Source organism: Saccostrea echinata, unplaced genomic scaffold (assembly GCF_033153115.1).
Source record: "Saccostrea echinata isolate AGI-Se365-2 ecotype Australia unplaced genomic scaffold, CSIRO_AGI_Sech_v1 ptg000001l, whole genome shotgun sequence".
Classification (NCBI taxonomy): Eukaryota; Metazoa; Mollusca; class Bivalvia; order Ostreida; family Ostreidae; genus Saccostrea; species Saccostrea echinata.
The window spans coordinates 11,205,203-11,222,500 of record NW_026889750.1 but is presented as its reverse complement, the minus strand read 5'-3'; the positions used below and the strand labels follow the sequence as shown (position 1 = coordinate 11,222,500).

General features: G+C 31.8%; 2 protein-coding genes across 3 annotated transcripts in view; one reads left to right on the top strand and one right to left on the bottom strand.

Moving 5' to 3' along the window:
* Nucleotides 1-15,783, bottom strand: part of LOC133185273 (myoneurin-like) — a 24,102-nt gene extending 8,319 nt beyond the window's left edge. The window contains exons 1-2 of the mRNA XM_061320390.1: nucleotides 15,712-15,783; nucleotides 9,284-9,333 (exon numbers count right to left, since the gene is read on the bottom strand). The gene's annotated coding sequence lies outside the window, so the exon portion shown is untranslated. The remainder of the gene's footprint in view (nucleotides 1-9,283; nucleotides 9,334-15,711) is intronic.
* Nucleotides 15,714-17,298, top strand: part of LOC133185284 (protein fuzzy homolog) — a 15,329-nt gene continuing 13,744 nt past the window's right edge. The window contains exon 1 of one of the 2 annotated variants that reach the window (XM_061320410.1): nucleotides 15,714-15,796. In XM_061320410.1, the coding sequence (XP_061176394.1) occupies nucleotides 15,737-15,796 (60 nt within the window). In that variant the 5' untranslated portion in view covers nucleotides 15,714-15,736. Of the gene's footprint in view, nucleotides 15,797-15,825; nucleotides 15,912-17,298 lie in introns of those variants that run through there. The other variant, XM_061320402.1, reaches the window with a different exon arrangement.

Here is a 17,298-nt window from a genome sequence, read left to right as displayed (position 1 = left end):
GTATATACAATCATAACTCTTTTCAAAACCTACAAAGCTGACATTCTAGGCTCTTAATCATCAATTAAGTTATTTTTCAATCGAATTTTTCATTACGAAATAGAAATAACAGCATTAGGCTTTGTGTATTTACTCTTCCGTTTCTTTGTTCTGGGCACGAAGACCAATGGTCCGAAGAGATTACCGATACATTTTACCACCATGGAAACGGCCATTTTCTTACATCAATCCTGTGTCTCTGTTTCATTTACATACTTATCAAGCTTTTTTTAAATGTCTGGCAGGTGATTCTAGAGCTATCGATGGCAATTAAAATATGGCAAAGATAATCACCATATAGGTTTGCCAAACATAGAGGAAAATAGACTTAGGATATTGGGATGCAATTAAAGGATCAAGTCTCCTCTGATGCAGGCCCCTTCTATATCCCGATTGAAGGAAGTGCCTATGTAAAAGAGATTTGAACCTAAGTACCAATCAAAACAGAGGAGCGATCAATTTCGTCACAGTGCAGGCTGAAAGACCGAGTGGAAATTGATTTATTTTGAGGTGGACACCTGCCGATCAGAACCAACTTATCATCAACGGTGAATCTCATTAATTTGTGGGGTGACTCAGATGTCTTTATGGGACAAAAATAATCTCTATACTATTCAAATGTCCTTTGATGCATTTACATGTACTTACACATGTCATGTATGCATTGTAAGTTTTCAAATCTCACTCATTTTTATCAGAATCCGATTTAGACTTTTCTCTGACGCAATATCTTGCTAATAAAGTACCAAGGAACGGTGCATGATGCTAGAATTTCATCATCTGTCATCTTATCTAAGTCCTATATGACTCTGAATAGCGCACAGGGTGATGTCTATTATTTTTTGTTCAAATAAGGATCGTTCCTTCACAAAGGCCATTCCAATAAATCGAAAGGATAAAATCCACATTTATTACTCCATTAATTATATAGTTAATAACTGTACGGGGTTTAAAAGTCGGCAATTCTTGTTTCAAAATGTGTTTTAATGTTGGAGGTCCTAACTAGTATCTGTTTGCCGAGATCAAATTTGCTGAGAGTCTTTAAGTTGCATGTGCAGCCTTTTCTCTCATTGTGGAAAAATATGCCACAGACACATCACATTTACATTCAAAATAAGTTTCCATGACAACATGAAAGAGGGGAAAAAATCAAATTGTGCATGCTGAAAGATTATAGCTATGACAGTCCTCGTCATTTGTCACTGTTACTGAATAGAAGAACTTTGACAGTTGAGAAAATTTGTTGGTATTTTTCAAATGCTATTAAAACAAGAAAGCTTTTATGCACTAACCATTAAAGACATGCAGCTCTACATTGATATAAAAGGACAGTAATAATTGCCCCAAAAAATTGTCTCTATTGTAATTATTACAACAATGGTGTTAATTTCTACAACATTGCTGCTGCATATTGCTTGAAAATACAAAACTGAATTTCATCACATCTAAGGAAATAATTTGAAATATTGAATAGTTGCAATAGTTTATAGCCTATTGTTTTGAAATTTTTGTTACTTCTAATGAATGTTGAAAGCTCCCTATAAATCTTTCAAGGTATTATACACAAACTTTCACTTTCAAAAGACAAGAAAATGACATAAAATGTTGACAAAATATGATTTTTTCGACATTTCATTTGATACAAGTTCACAAAAAATGCATGTAAAACAACCTAAAACTCATTAATAAAGGTATTATTTCTCATTAATTTTAATGAGTAATTTAAATATTTGTAGCTTTAAATATTCTTATGTGCAATAAAAGGTAATAACAAATGAAGCAGTGTAAATAGGCTTTTAGGTACACCATTTCACAAAGCTGTGAATATATTACAAATGTGTAGATATACAAATATAGCATTTTTCATTTAATATTAATAGGCATGATTACCATGCACTCATATTTATTTCATATGACACCACGTATACCATATATTATGGATCGATCTAGAAAAAAAAAATGTTTACATTATATTAAAAAATTACTACTTTTAACCATACAAGTCTATAGTTATAATAAAAATAAAAAAGAAATTTACATCAATGGCCACCTAAGAATATCAGTTCAGTATAAATTTTCTGTTGTTTCTTGTTGTACAAGCATTAGGTATCTTGGTACAATGAATTCTTGCATTGCATTCAGTTCACTCTTCAGTGAATGGAGATAGTAAAGATATTGAAGTTTAACTTAAATCACTAATAACATTTACTACAACATTAAGTATATAGATATTGTTGAAGAAAACGTTTATAAATACAATTTATGAATTAAAAAAATCCACTCAATAGGCTCCTTCACTATCTTGTCTTGAATGATTATCAAAACTTAATTTACATATTAATTTTGACATCAAGATTCTTTTAAGATTTAATAGCATCTTTTTAAAAAAAATTCAATTCATTTATTTAATGCTATGTAGATGTTCTATACCATACCTTGAAATAGATTTTTACAAGTAAAACTTTACTTTAAACGTCAGAGGAAGTTCAGAAATAATTTCCCTACCTGAAACCAATCAATCAATCAGGAAAAAACATGTCCAGCCCAAACTTAATGAAGGCTGCACAATTAATAAGTACGTCAATAAGTTCCTTATATAGAAAACCATCAAAATATAAAAAGCCATACTGGCAATGTTTTATGGTAAATAAAGTAAATATTGCATCGACAAATCAATACCTTCGGTGAAGAAAACACGCAAATTTATCATGTCATTTTGACATGACACTTCAAAATGGACATTTTTCAAACACCCACAGTAGCAATGTGGATGCAAATCTTCTATAACTTTCAAAATGATAGATTCTTAAAACGCAATTCAATCAATATTCATAAACATTTTAAAACCAAAAGGAAAAACAAAATGTGCAGCATAAAGAAAGTGTATTATCAAAGATGCACAAAAAAAGTCTTTAATTTTCAAAGATAATTTCTCGGATGATATTGGTGGCAGTTCTACTCTGTCTCGGCTTCTTAAAAAAGTAGATTGTTTCTAATGGGGTTACAAGCCAAAATAAAGATTCCACCTCTAATGATTTGAAGCATACATACCCTTCTGGTTAACAGTGATTAAGAGAGGAATCTTTGCTGCATCATAGATGGTTCAATGTTTAGACAAGGAAGCATGTCCTAATTCTGGCTTTTAAACATCTATAAATTTTGCCAAGATATGTTTCCTTGTTTAAAACAGCAACTGATGCAGTAAATACTACCGGGTACTCTTCAAGACATCCCCTAAATGTAGATATATATAGGACACATGGTTTTTTTCCAACTTGTTTTTTTCTGAAATGTCATTATCTTTTATAGGAGCAGGTGTCATTACAAGTTGTTAAGTTGCCATTCTTTGTTCCTGAAGTAAAGCTTCTGAATGCTCCATTAAATTTTTAATCTATCATAGATATTAAAATTGCTTCAACTTCTGTGCAAAGATTTGGATATGGGAACATATGTTATTTTGTGAAAATAGAAAACACTTAAATAAGTTTCTAAATTTCTATAAATTCATTTCACTGTAAAATATATTCAGGCAATCTGCTGCAGCACAGTATATCAAGTTTACAAATATACTATTAAGGAAGTTTAACATGATAATTTATTCATGTACATTAGCTTAATTCTCAAAGAAAGAAGAGTCAAAGGGAGGGAAGACCCTTATTGGTCAAAGAAGTGGTTTCCAACATACTTTTTATCAGCTACTTTTCATTTACAACAACAACCTTGACATAATCTTCCATACAGAATTATGTATGAATTATGATTATGCAGTTAAAGCTTAATTCAAGAAAAAGCGGTGAAAGCTAATATTGCAATTCTCAGTTGGATCAAAAACTTTCCCTTGAGCAAATGAAAAATTTTACATTGTCATTCATAACACATTGTAAATAATCCTCATTTTAATTTGTTGAGAGATTTTCAGTTTATGATAGAAAATCAATGGTCATGTAACATTTATGATTGAAATTCCTTGTCGAATTGAAATTGGGATTACTCCACAATTTACTGTAGAGTGGTTGCATTTATCTTCATTTTTACATCATCTGCGCTAACATATAAATGCCACACCAGCTTTTAGAATTTCTCCATAGAGGCATGTATGATCAGCAAATGATATTTAATTCTCTTTGGTACATCATCAAAAAGTGATTTTCAAAGTACAGTGTATGTAAATTGTTGTAATGTTTGCAGGCATCTCCATAATAGAGATAAGACTGTGAAAGGGAGGAAGAAAATTTCTACTGAACTAAATTAATGATCTCACCCCTCTAGGATTATACACCGAGGACAAAACAATAATCGTTGCTCATTAATATCTTCTAATTAAAAGAAAGATAATACTTGGACTTCTTAATTTTTCTCACACAAGAAAAGTTGTCAATTAACCATTTCTGACAAAATTACTTATTCATTTGCTGTCCTTCTACATGCAATCATTATAATTATATCAGATGTGAAATTATTTTAGTCATAAATCTCATTTAAAATACAAATATATCAATTGAAGAAGGTCAAGTAAACTGAGGCTGCTGATAGCAGTTAATTAACACCTGGGGTCATTAAGCCCCAGCTGGTGGCAGAAGATGCTAGCAACCAACCCCCAGTATCCTTATTATCTACAACCTATCTTTTGTCATTGGCTACTGCTGGGAAATGTTAAACCCCTCCTGAACTTTTGCCCTTCTTCCTTGACCACAAGATGACCAAGATGACCACAAGATTGACAAATCAACTAGCAGTGATGCAGAGAGAATGGCTAGAGTTACATCACTGTCATTGTTGGTCACTTAAACCTAATAGACCATTCTAGTTCACCAATTTGATTTTTACCCCTGCCTTATCTCATTTCCCTCCATGTTCTCTCCTGTCTAGTATTATAGGTCACTTATTCCTATTGCCCCTCCCCTCAAAATAAAACCTTTACAATGGCACCACAAAAACTGCATTGTAGTGACTTTGTCCACTTATCTTTTGTTATCTATGGTAGAAGGGACATTTTCTCATTTCTGTTTAACATGATAATAAAGACTGACTTTTCACCCTCTGACCAGTTGTTCCCTCACTGACGTTGTCACTTACACAAGGAGGGAACAGGCAGTTTAACCCAGAAGAAAATCTACACTTTATCTCTCTTGCCTCAAGCATCCCTTGATTTTAAATTAATTTACAGCCTAGGAAACTTGCATTCAACATGAAAATGTGCTTGATGGTGGGAAAGTTTTGACAATCACAACATAGTAATTAAAAATAGATGAAAATAATTTTATAAATTGATTTTTCTTGAAAACATAATTGTCTTCAATATTTTTTTTCTCTCCATGAAATGTTGAAAAAACTGTGAAGATATTTTTCTGGCAAGTTTTAATGATCAGTTCAATTGTTTGATTTATTACCCATCTTTAATTGTTTCTACTGATCAGATGCAAGTCTGTCACTTAAAACACAACAAATTTCATCAAATTCTTGCATAATTCAGAAGAGAAGCTTTTTCAATATGCAATAGATCCTGACTTCTGTAAAACAACTGCATTGTAATGTGCAATTATGGGGAATCATCTGTATTGAAATACATTCATTTCAGTGCAATTCAACCAGGCACAATGGAGAAATTTGAAGTAAATTTACTATCACACCTATCAATATGCACTCTTAGAATGTTAAACTGATTGAAGTAAAAATCCAAGTGTGTGCACATCATTAAGTTTTAAACTACATTTTGTTAAATTTATTTCATCAAGAATATCTTGATTTTTATCATGAATAAAACACTTACTAAAAAAACATAAATCCCATGTAAACTATTCGCCGAAAAAATTTTAATGATATGCCTTTTGTCCCGGACAAAGGCAGAATAATGGAAAAACAGAATTTTGACAAGACATAAAAAGTTCAAAAAACCACCAGCACAATATGCTAATATGTAATGTTAAACAAAGAAAGTTGACTTTTTGATTAATGATACTACCTAAAACATTCCACATGTCCCCCCTGACCAAGAGTATCTACTGCCATCTGCTCGCTTTCATTCAGCCATTCTTTCAGTGTTATGTTGTAAATGTTTTTCATTCTCATCAACTCTAACATTTGACAAAAAGAAAAAACATTCCAGGATAATCTCATTGATTTTTGTTTAGTTATTTACCTGGTATTTTGAAGAAGTGCATGATTTATGGGTTTACGAATGTAAAACAGAACTTGATCATGGTAAAATCACTGATAAATGCATTTTAAGGTGCAGCTCTGTCCTGAGTAGTGACGCACCCAGAGATAGTTTAAATCTAGATCTATTAATACATACACAACTACCTATGCTCAGGTAAATGGGAGGGAAGTTTAGGGGGATTTGATTAGTTTTATAATGGCATTTCCTCCTTCACATGAGTTTATATTCACAGAAGTTTGGCCATAAAGGTAGCAGACTATTGCACAATGCATCAAAACTTTTTTTTCCAGAAAAGAACTTCAAGATTCTTTTCAATTAAACCTTTCTTCTTTATTTACACAACACCAAAATCTTGTTAAAGAACTATCAAAGCAATTAGATTTTCTTCCAAAATTAGCCTTATCCTGTCTCCAAGGTTAAATTTAACTTTTAACAACTTAAGTCCCCCCTTTTGAACCTTGTGATAATCTTATCCAATTAATATTTCAATCTCAATGCGTATGCTTGTTTTTGAAAAAGTTTTTCAATGCCGAGATAAAGCTATGTAGGCACCGGATGTACATACAATAGGTAAACACTTAAAGTCTTTGTTGACAGTGGCACAGGAAATAGCTTACAACATATCTACTCAAATAACTGAAACTTAACGCTAACAATACCCAATGATAAACTAATATTGACTTCTGTGGATTAAACAAGCATGCTCTCCTTTCTATAATCAAAAGGAGTTGTAAATAAAAAGATAGGCTTTAAAAATAAGAAATTAAGCTCCATTTCTTTCAGTTTACAACAATGCTAAAGAGATTTTCTGCCCCTTTACAAATACAAGGTATTCAATATCTCACTCAAAAGAAGAATGGGAAAAAAAAAATCTATGCCTCATCATGAGTATACAAAATTCTTAAACAATTATATAACAAGAAAAGGGCACAAGAATTCTCCTACCTGAAACAGAAAGTTTTCTGCTGCAGAAAATTCATCCCTCTTCTTAAATAATTATGTTCTCTTATTTTAATAAATGTACTTTGACTACCATGGTTCTCTCTGAAAAATGGTTAGACTGGAGGAAGAGCTAGAAGCTTCTGAGACAAATGCTATAACAGTTTGATAAAGCTGTAGATAATCGGGTTGAATGTTAATTTAAAAGACAACCGGAGCAGTGATGCATACACTGTAATATGCTTGGCTTAACACAAAGGTAAGTTTTTCACCTGTCCTTGGATTGCAACCAACCACCTGTCGTTTTTACCTCCAGCTGGCCCCCATAAGTTTATTATTTATATGTTACCATGGGTATACGGTTTCCTTTTCAGAAATATTCAAAATTCAAACAATAATAATTTATCATAAATTAATCCTGAATTATGACATTCACACACAGCTAATTAAATTTATTTTTGCAGCATCTTTGATGTGTATGTGCAGAGAATTACTCTTTGCATAATTACGGCCATTTCTATAAAATTAAACATCAACTTTTTATTTCAGAATTGTACACATTTTAAATAAGCACCTAATTCTAATAAAATGCTTTTGGGAGTAAGCAAATAAAACAAAAACATTAAAGAAATGTTGTGTGAAAAAATGTTAAAATGTAATTCTAGAGCACAAATAAATCTTATAACACTATTTGAATATGATGCTGATTTCTCCCTGATTGATACATGTTCTAATTAATTTGGATGATTGCTCTTTTAATTTTGTGTTAATTTAATTGCTGCTTGTCTTATTTAACTTCCATCTGGGTCTTCACCCTGCTTCAAAGACTTTCCCATCTCCAAAAGGAATACTTCACCAGTACAAGGCAACTTATTTTATTTCTTGGATCAATAGAACAAAAAAAAAATCATCTAATTCTTGTATCTCTTTAATTTGATTTTGCGTAACAGTGAATAACTAAATTATTAAATATTCATCATCAGCAGTGAGCGAAATGTGATAATTCTTGAAAGACACAGTCGTGATGTGTTTGCAGAGCATTGTGTACATAGTAATTCTGAAATCTACGTCACTGATTAGAAGAGCACTCCAAAGGCATTAAATACAATACAATCAATATGTCTCAGATATATTTCATATATCCTGAGTTTCAGCAAACACAGAATCAACTTGATTTAAAGGAAAATAAACTTTTGCATGATCGTTTTCGTACGGAAATTCTGTTCAATTACAGCATTATTTTTCCACATAAAAGACAAAGTTAAAATAAGTGGTATCGATTAAGCAAGTAAATGAATGTTCTAAGCAAATCAATTTCATGTTCGGCATCTTTTAATATATATGTAATTTCAGGTCCCTAGAGGACACTCATGTTGCAACAAACAATCTCTTATTCATAATTGATTAATAAAATCTGCCTATTCAATATGTATTATACCCTGCCATTAGGGTTTTCATTTTGTGAAATGTAAATGCACTCTTGATAATATAGTAGAGAATAATGAAATTGAATAGGGTGACATTGTTTCCTTTCATTGCTGATTTCTACAGTTAAAACTCTACTTCACGGGACAATCAGATAAATAAGTTTTATCCATCTGTCTCTGAAATTGTACCCTCCTTACAAAACAGTCATTGGGAAAGAAAGGTTTAATGTCTGCCATCTAATATTCCTTTTGTCAAATTACATGTGTACAATTATTAATGGAGAATGATTATGTGAAACCTCAAATAAAATCTTGCGGACATACTCCAAACTGATGTTTTTAAGAACACTTATGAAAATTAAACCTTATGCAGAAATGTAAATTTTCATCATTTCTGATTCATAACAAGATCTTTACACAATATACACGAAAAGTACCAAAAAAAATTTGAGCTAGACATATGACATGTTCAGAAGAAGTCTGTCTGGCACCAAAAGTGTCAAAACTATGAACAGATGTGTGCATTTATTTTTTAAGGATACTTCTTTTAAAGACTTTCAATAATACATATCATGGCAATCTGTTGTGATGATGCTAAAAGTCACCAAAACTTTATTTTACCATTTAAACATTACAATGCTGTTAAACACCATTTCATTGTTTTTCAAACTTACCTTCTAGTAAAGTTAGAAGTTATAATTCAACTTTTTTCACTTACATGTATAAAAATATTCTTGGAGTTCTTTCATGAATGGCAGTTCTCTTCATCTGAAATGTACACAAGAAAATAAAATTAATTTCATAGAAAAAAAAATTACACTGTACTACACTATATAACACCCACACCCACACACACCATACAAATAGGTATGTAAAAGAAATACTAGCATATATACATTTTGTAATGTTATCATTAAGTTTAATTAAAATTGTGAACATCAAATTACTAGTATCATTTCACAATTAAAAATCTAATCAATCTGAATGAAAAAAATATAAGAAGATGACAATATTGAAGGTGCTGAGTTATGATATGTAATTGACTTTAAAAATTGAATGATTTAAAATAGGGGCATTAGTATGTGTATTGTGATAATGTGAACATATGACAATACATATCCTTTTCTTTGTGTGTGCGAAATTTTTTTGGATGTCACACAAGACATCTGGTGCTGTGTACTCCAGGAACACACAGGATCGAACCAAATTTTGTCTGACCAAGAAACATCATGTAAGAAAGTGAAACGTGAAAATGCAGAGCCAAGGAAATCTTATGGTTCACCCGGTTTTAATGACACTCATTTATGTACTTGGATTTGTGTGAATTTTTTTCTTAAAACAAATGTTATGACTCCATATCAATCAGTAGTTGTATGTTATTCTGTATTAAAAAAGATTGTTGGCAGACTTTACAGGAAAACAGTGCTACAGAAAATGCTAAATCTATAAGAACTTTTTAGCAAAGAATAAATATTTTAGACATCCTGTTTTGCAAATTTTTACAAAGTCCAATGCATATGTCAAAATCCAAAAATTGGAACATTAAAAGGACAGTGGAAATCTGTCATATATATGTTCAGACAAAACGTAAAAAGTTACTGGTCAAACTAAAAGTATATATTTGAAGAAAGGCCAGTGAGAAGGGTGACTAACGCATACAGCAACAGTATGCTTAATCCACATCCCATTTCATAGCAGCAGTTGTGTGTGGCATTGTGCTCACCAATATTGGCATTAACAATGTGAAAATTTTGTGTAAGAAGAACTTTTCAAAAATATTTTTAAGAATAAAAAATAAAATCTGCCCACCAACCCCAATTTTTAAGCAAATAGGAATGAGAATCTAAACTGAAATTGTGCAGGCTTTATATCAATGATTTTATATGCAAATACATGTCTCAAAATTATATTGTCAGTATCGTAAAAGATCCCATGAAGTATCACATATAGAATAATCTAAGTACTGCAACATTGTCATGGAGTGTTGGTGCACCCTTAATTTACATTGGGTACCTATTTCTACATAACTGTCATTTAGGAGTGGCATTGCAGCTATAAGAGAGAGAGAGAGAAAGTGTGCATTTTCTAATTTAAAGATCTCTTAAATTTCTATCTCCTAAAGAAAATAGAAGCATCTTAATCATGTACCTTATACATACAGTAAACAAATATTTGGCTTTTAAAGTCACACATTGAGGACAATGAGTGGGAACTTGCCATAAGATATATACAGCATTCTGGATCAAAAATAGAAAATATATCTTCATTTGATCATGGTGGATGAAATTCAAGAGGCTTTTTCATAGCTTAACAAGGCACCTGTGAGAAAATCCACAGGAAGGTGACTGAGAAATGTATAAAGCTAGAAGTTATGTCTACAGTAACAGTCAATGAAGTGATTTTTTTATCCCTCCTAGCAGTGCAATAGATTGTTTGATTTTCCTTCCGATTTACACGTATATAGAATTAATATGGTTATGTAACACCTCCAGCGGTTAGATTCTCACGTTAATGAGCACAACATAGTATACTCCAGCAGTCATGCCTTCTATATTTAAACTTAATTGCTCCGATTCCATTCATGGAAGATAGTTAAGAGTGAACACTGACTTCTAAGCAGTAATGAAAAGGTGGTATATGATTTATTAACTGAACAATATAAAGGATAGACTTTACTGCATGTTAAAGAGATTCATCACAGGTTGAAATCAAATAATTTAAATAAATATCATTAAGTTCTTTTTATCATATATATATGGTTCATGCCAAAAAATAGTTCAAAAAAAAAAATCATGAAATGTAATTTTGTACTCCTCTGACTTTAACACTTCATCTTTCAAATAATTGATGAAATTAAAGCAGATGGTTAAATGTTAATTTGCAAATTGCACCCACAGGAATTCATATTCAATAAATATAATGTTTTGTGCTCTCTATCCCTTTGTTACAAGGGATATATTCACACAACACTGTTGTTGGAGACTGATAAAACAAACAATTTAAATATTTGCACACCAAGGAAAGTCTCCGTTTTGTAATGGCCAATGTCAGTTTTCATGACAACCCAATATTTTTTCAGCAGTGAAGTATAATGCAGAATATGAACTGAATAATTTATCAATATCTGTCAATAATTCTTGGCCTGATATATTCTAGGTATGTAAATATGAAATCATCAACTGTTCTCAATTTACTCTGTATCTCATCCCAGCACCTTCGGCAAGATTTTCATCATGTGTCACCCCCAAGGTTTGTTGTAATTAAAACCTTACAAGAGCACTGCAAAATTGATTTCCAACACAGAAGATAAACAAGCTGTAGATAATCTCTGTGACTAATGCAATACTCATCGCGTAATAATTGTAACATTATTTTATAGACACACAGTGTTTTATCTTTCCTATAAGTATCATGATAATTAGTACTATTACATTTCCTTACCTCATAATTATAATTATAAATATAACCAAACCACATTCAAACTATTTTTGCAACTTTGTCCCCTTTAATACCTACCCCTTTATATCAACATATTGAAGTGAACTAAATATACATGTATTTATATACAAAGTTTTCCTCAAATAATTCAGGCATAGTCATCTTTCATAGTCAAAGACATATATTTACATCCAATGATACTTGTCATCTATGCTTATAATAATAATAATGATTTTCTTCAATACAAAATAAAGTTTGATTCCAATTACTAGATAGATATATGCAATGGCCAGTTTTGAACACTTGATGCAAAAACTAGATCCCTGTTAAGCTATACAGATTCATGTATTCTTCCTACTCAATCAGTGGCAGCAATGTCTGTATCGATCAGAATTTGTACAACTTATCATATATGTTCTATACATTACCTACATCTCAATTCCTCAGATTCTTAAGAACATTTTCCTCTAGAATGCATTTTTCATGATGACATGGGTCTGTGACAAATCATTGTCTTTTGTGCCAATATCATTTGTAAACTGACGTGTACCACTAATTTCTCCAAAACTGCACAACACAAAGCTCCAAAATGATCATACAGAATCTTCATTATTGGCTTCAGCAAGGATGCTGTATCTTTGAGGATTAGTTAATAAGGTGAAGCTAAGTCTTGTGTAACCAATTTATAAAATGTAGGAGTGGAAAATTATTATGATACAATGGAGGATTCAGGTTATAAGGTGTCAAGACATTCAAAACTTGGAGCAGAAGTTGCAAATGATGGTGACATTATCTAGGGCTTGTACAAAAGATCATTAAGCATTTTCTATGAAGTAAAATAGTGGGCCCATCTGGCGACTTTTTTCCTCCACAAATATCCTATAGGTCTCTCAGTAAATAGGGAAGGGCCCAATTTTAAGAAATTGAACAATAAGAAATCCAGCTTGTCACTCTAGGCTCCTTTATAACAAAAGAATTCGGTGCTAGAAAATGGACCAATTGAAGATTTTAGATACATAGTATGCTGCAGTCATCAATTCATGCGATGCTGATTTATGCATTCGTAATTACTTCATTGGAAGGTTCCCACAACAAAAGAGTGCGATATAAATGGACCTGGGTTACCAAGGAGGCCAAATGTCTCAAGACATAAGACAGAAAAACTTCTAGAAGACTGCGATCATGTCAGCATTAGTAGGTATTGTTTAGGAACAGCAAGGGTCTCCAAATTTGCACCTGCCGGTCATCTTCATACAATTCCACTCCCTTTGACCGTGTCCACAGTCAATGGCATTGAATATGTATCATGCATAACTACCCTCTCAAGTAGCCAGACCAGTCAAAGATGAAGTAAACATCCGTTGCTTAATGAAATACCATAGTAACATATAAATAATGACATGGTATGATACCTGCCTTGCTGAAAGCCTAAATTTTAAATTGCAATCTGAACTGGACATCTTTCAGTGTGGACAATGGACTGCCCTTTGATTCCATTCAAATTAAAGGCTTAACGTTTAATCAAGGAGCTTTGTTAAACTTGATTTGTGACTTCCACAGGTACACCAGAGATTTACATACAGGTTGGCATTCACACCTAATACATTCTATATATTTGACATTCTGGTGACCTTCTGACCTCTTTTAGATTAATTTTAATATTAACATTTCATACATACACTGGTGGTTTACTTCACCACATTTTGACCATAAAAATATATTCCTCAGTCATACTATAGATCAATCCAATTGGAACTGCATGGATATAGCACAAATCAGAAATTAACTTTGAAATGCAAATTAATTAGTCTTTAAATCTTAATCTTTTAAAAAAGTACGTTTATCAGTGTTTTTTTCAGTTCTATATTTGCAGAAAAAAAAGATTGCGAAAACATTTTTCATCTTATAATAAGAACAATCCCTTTCCTGGGACTTTCCAAAATAACATTGCTTGAAATTAATTTGATTACTTTCTACAAAATGAAAACCCACTCTGTTTTTACTTAAAATTACAATATTGTTGCCCCAGAAAATGGGATATAAAACTGTTTAATCTAGCATTCGAACAATAGTATGTCAAAAATATCATTTCACTAGAAAGCAATTCATTTAAAAGCTTTGTGTTATCTCTGGCTATAGATGAAATACAAGAGCATTTTTATGAGTAAATTCATGAAGAGGTTTATGATGCCGCTACTTCCTTTTATCTATGCTCACACATTTGAATTCTAATCAAGACTGCCATACTTCATTTAACTTTGATAGAAAATGATGCTGAAAAATACATAAATAAATTCTGAAGCACACTTGCGACAATAAAAGATAATATACCAGCACGGAATAAAAACAACATACTTCAAATTGAAGGAAGTTTTCGCATTGATTTTCCATTTAAACTCATTCAAGTATGCAAAACTCATCTAGGGGTAATGTGCATGGAATATATGGGACCAAACTTCCAAATCTCTGCAAATCAATAAAGTTTTATTCAAAGCTGCAAAGATTCATGTTGCAAGAGACATAAAAGGACTAGAACATTATGCAATCATATGTTACAATTTTATCTGCATTTCAGGCACAGTTAATATGACACACAGAAAGAGAAGTTTAAGACATAAATGTACAAGAAACTCATTTAATTATTTAAAACTTGCAATCTGCTTCAGCTCAAATCAGGAATTTTAGTTAAATTGTTTCGAACTCTGATTTAGCAATTCTGCTTGAATTTTGCTGTACATAATATTCTTTTACTTTCCTTAAAAAAAAAAAGAATTAAACTATAAACAAATTCCAAATCTGAAAATATTTCTAAATGCAATATCAATCTTGGTTAATTTAAACAATTTATTTTCTTAAATTCAAATAACCTTTGATTCTTTTTTTCCCTTCTATTCTCATCTTAAACCTTTTGTTCCAAGCAGTAATTATGTATGAAGAGGATACATCCCCAATCGTAACCCCCTTCCACATCATTAAGTCTTAATCAATATTACAATTTTACACACATAATGGTTTCAGTCGTCTTTTACCCCTTTTGTCTGCTGTTCTGCATAAATTAAACAGTGACTAATAAACTAAACAAAGAACATCAGAGCTATCCAAAATGTGACAAAACGTCCCAATATATCACGACTTCCAGCAAAATCGATAAACATGCAATAATACGATAATTTCTTGATGTCATTTATTTCAATAAAAACGCAAGTTGAATGCAAAACTTTAGACCCACTCTGTCATATTCTATAAAATATACTTGTCTTGTTCTCGGCCGCTTACTAAATCGATATTGTAGTTATATTGCGGCTCCTTTGTGTTAAATAGCGTACGTACGTCGTAATATACAAACCCGATATATTTAACTATCCAACGCGCGAAATCTCTTTGTCACCAAATCGAAACTGAATTACAGTGTGAATGTTTTATAAATGACTTTTATTATAAAATTAGCAATGCATTAAATGAAAATTATTAAAAATTGTGTATTGACATGGTTCATTAATGAATTGTTAGCTATGCACTGCACGGTAGCACATGTGTCCGAGAACAAAACAATGAGTGACTCCGAAAGTGTCAAGCACGTGCCACCAATTGATGTTGAATGCAGAAAATCACTTCCGGGAAAAATAAAACGCAGTTTGAAAATTGAAAGAAAAAAGTCATGAAATCTTAAGTTTAAATCTGTGAAGAGTGACAAATTCGAAAACTCACCAAAAGGCTTCCAATTTCTTGACAGATGCTCTTCGGGTCCCTAGCGCCATATCTTATTTACCGACGATCAATCCAAATCGAGGTGGTAAGTAAGCGCATGCGTATGTAAGATTTGTTTGGAAATGGCCTGCTATCTCGTATGTCTTACGACAGCGGGAGGAGTGCCCTTGTTCACAAGGACAGCAGATGATTTGAAGCCTGTGGGTATTATGGGTAAAAATATAGATGCAAATGAAATGAATCAAAATTACTTTTAAACAACAATCATCAGTATACTTTAATCTGAGGTAATCAGAAAGTGAAAGTAGCATGCATAAGGAAGGGGATGTAACTCAGTAGACCTATTTTGACCTCAGATAGATGATGAAATTAATATTTTTTTGTGTGACGAGCATGTCATCTAAATATATGTGCTAGTCTTCATTGTTTGATACAGGAGCTACAAATATGTAAGACATTGTAAGCAAAAAAAATTTCAATATTTACAATTTAATAAGATTTTATCAAAATAGTGTATTGTAAAATCATATAATTAATTATTAAATTTGATCTTCTAAATTTATTTTGTCAGTAACCAGTTAAAGTATTTATATAAGTTTCAAAGGCACACCCTCCCAGAAGAGAAATTGTACCTTAATTGGACAGGTCTTTTCACAGTCTGAATACAGTAAAAGTAAAACAGCCCAGGTTTAAACAGAACACCATCATTTAGCAATAGAACATAATTTATTTAGACCCTGCCACATTCTAGTACTTTTTCTACCATCCATCTTGCATATTGTTGCATTTCCTCTCCATCCTCTTCAATTATAATTATTTTCCTAAGTAAGAGAGAGAGAGAGAGAGACCCGGGTAATTCTAAGGAGATTTAATAGAAAACTGGTTGAAGCATACAGGGATTTATCAATACTGTTTTAACTAAGTACTGGTGAAAGGTACCTTTCCCCTTTAAAAATTTCAAAAATCCCCTTTTTAGGTATGAAAAATTTCCTCATCAATTAACATACATGTAACATTTAAAATTTATGATCATGATGATAGTTATAGAAATATTAAACAGATGAAGCTCTCAGGTTGCAGATTTTTTGCAACATTTATCTGAAAATTTCCAGAGGGGCTTGCCCCTGGACATCCATAGTATATTCATACCTCCATCACTAAATGTTTCTTTTTGTAAACGTAATCATTTTCCCCCTTTAAGTGAAAAGGTAGTTAAATAAAATAGCTAGATAAATATCTGGCATATCACTTGATATATTTAGGGGTAAATAAAAAAAATATTTGATAACTTTATTATTTGTCAGTTTGCAAACAAAATCCATTCTAAAGATGAATGATGTCTGTCCATTCATTTCTCTCACCATCCTCCCCAACAATTATGTTTTATTAGTTCTATTGTGGGTGACATTATCATAGATTAGTGTAATCTTCAAACATCACTAGGAGAAAGATCAGGATGAGATCTTTGAAACATTACCATTCACATTGATGTTGACCTTGACCCTTGAATACTGTATATTAGGGTTTAAATTTGTAGGGCTGGGACGATATATCGAGATATCGATAATATCGATTCAATGTGAGGAT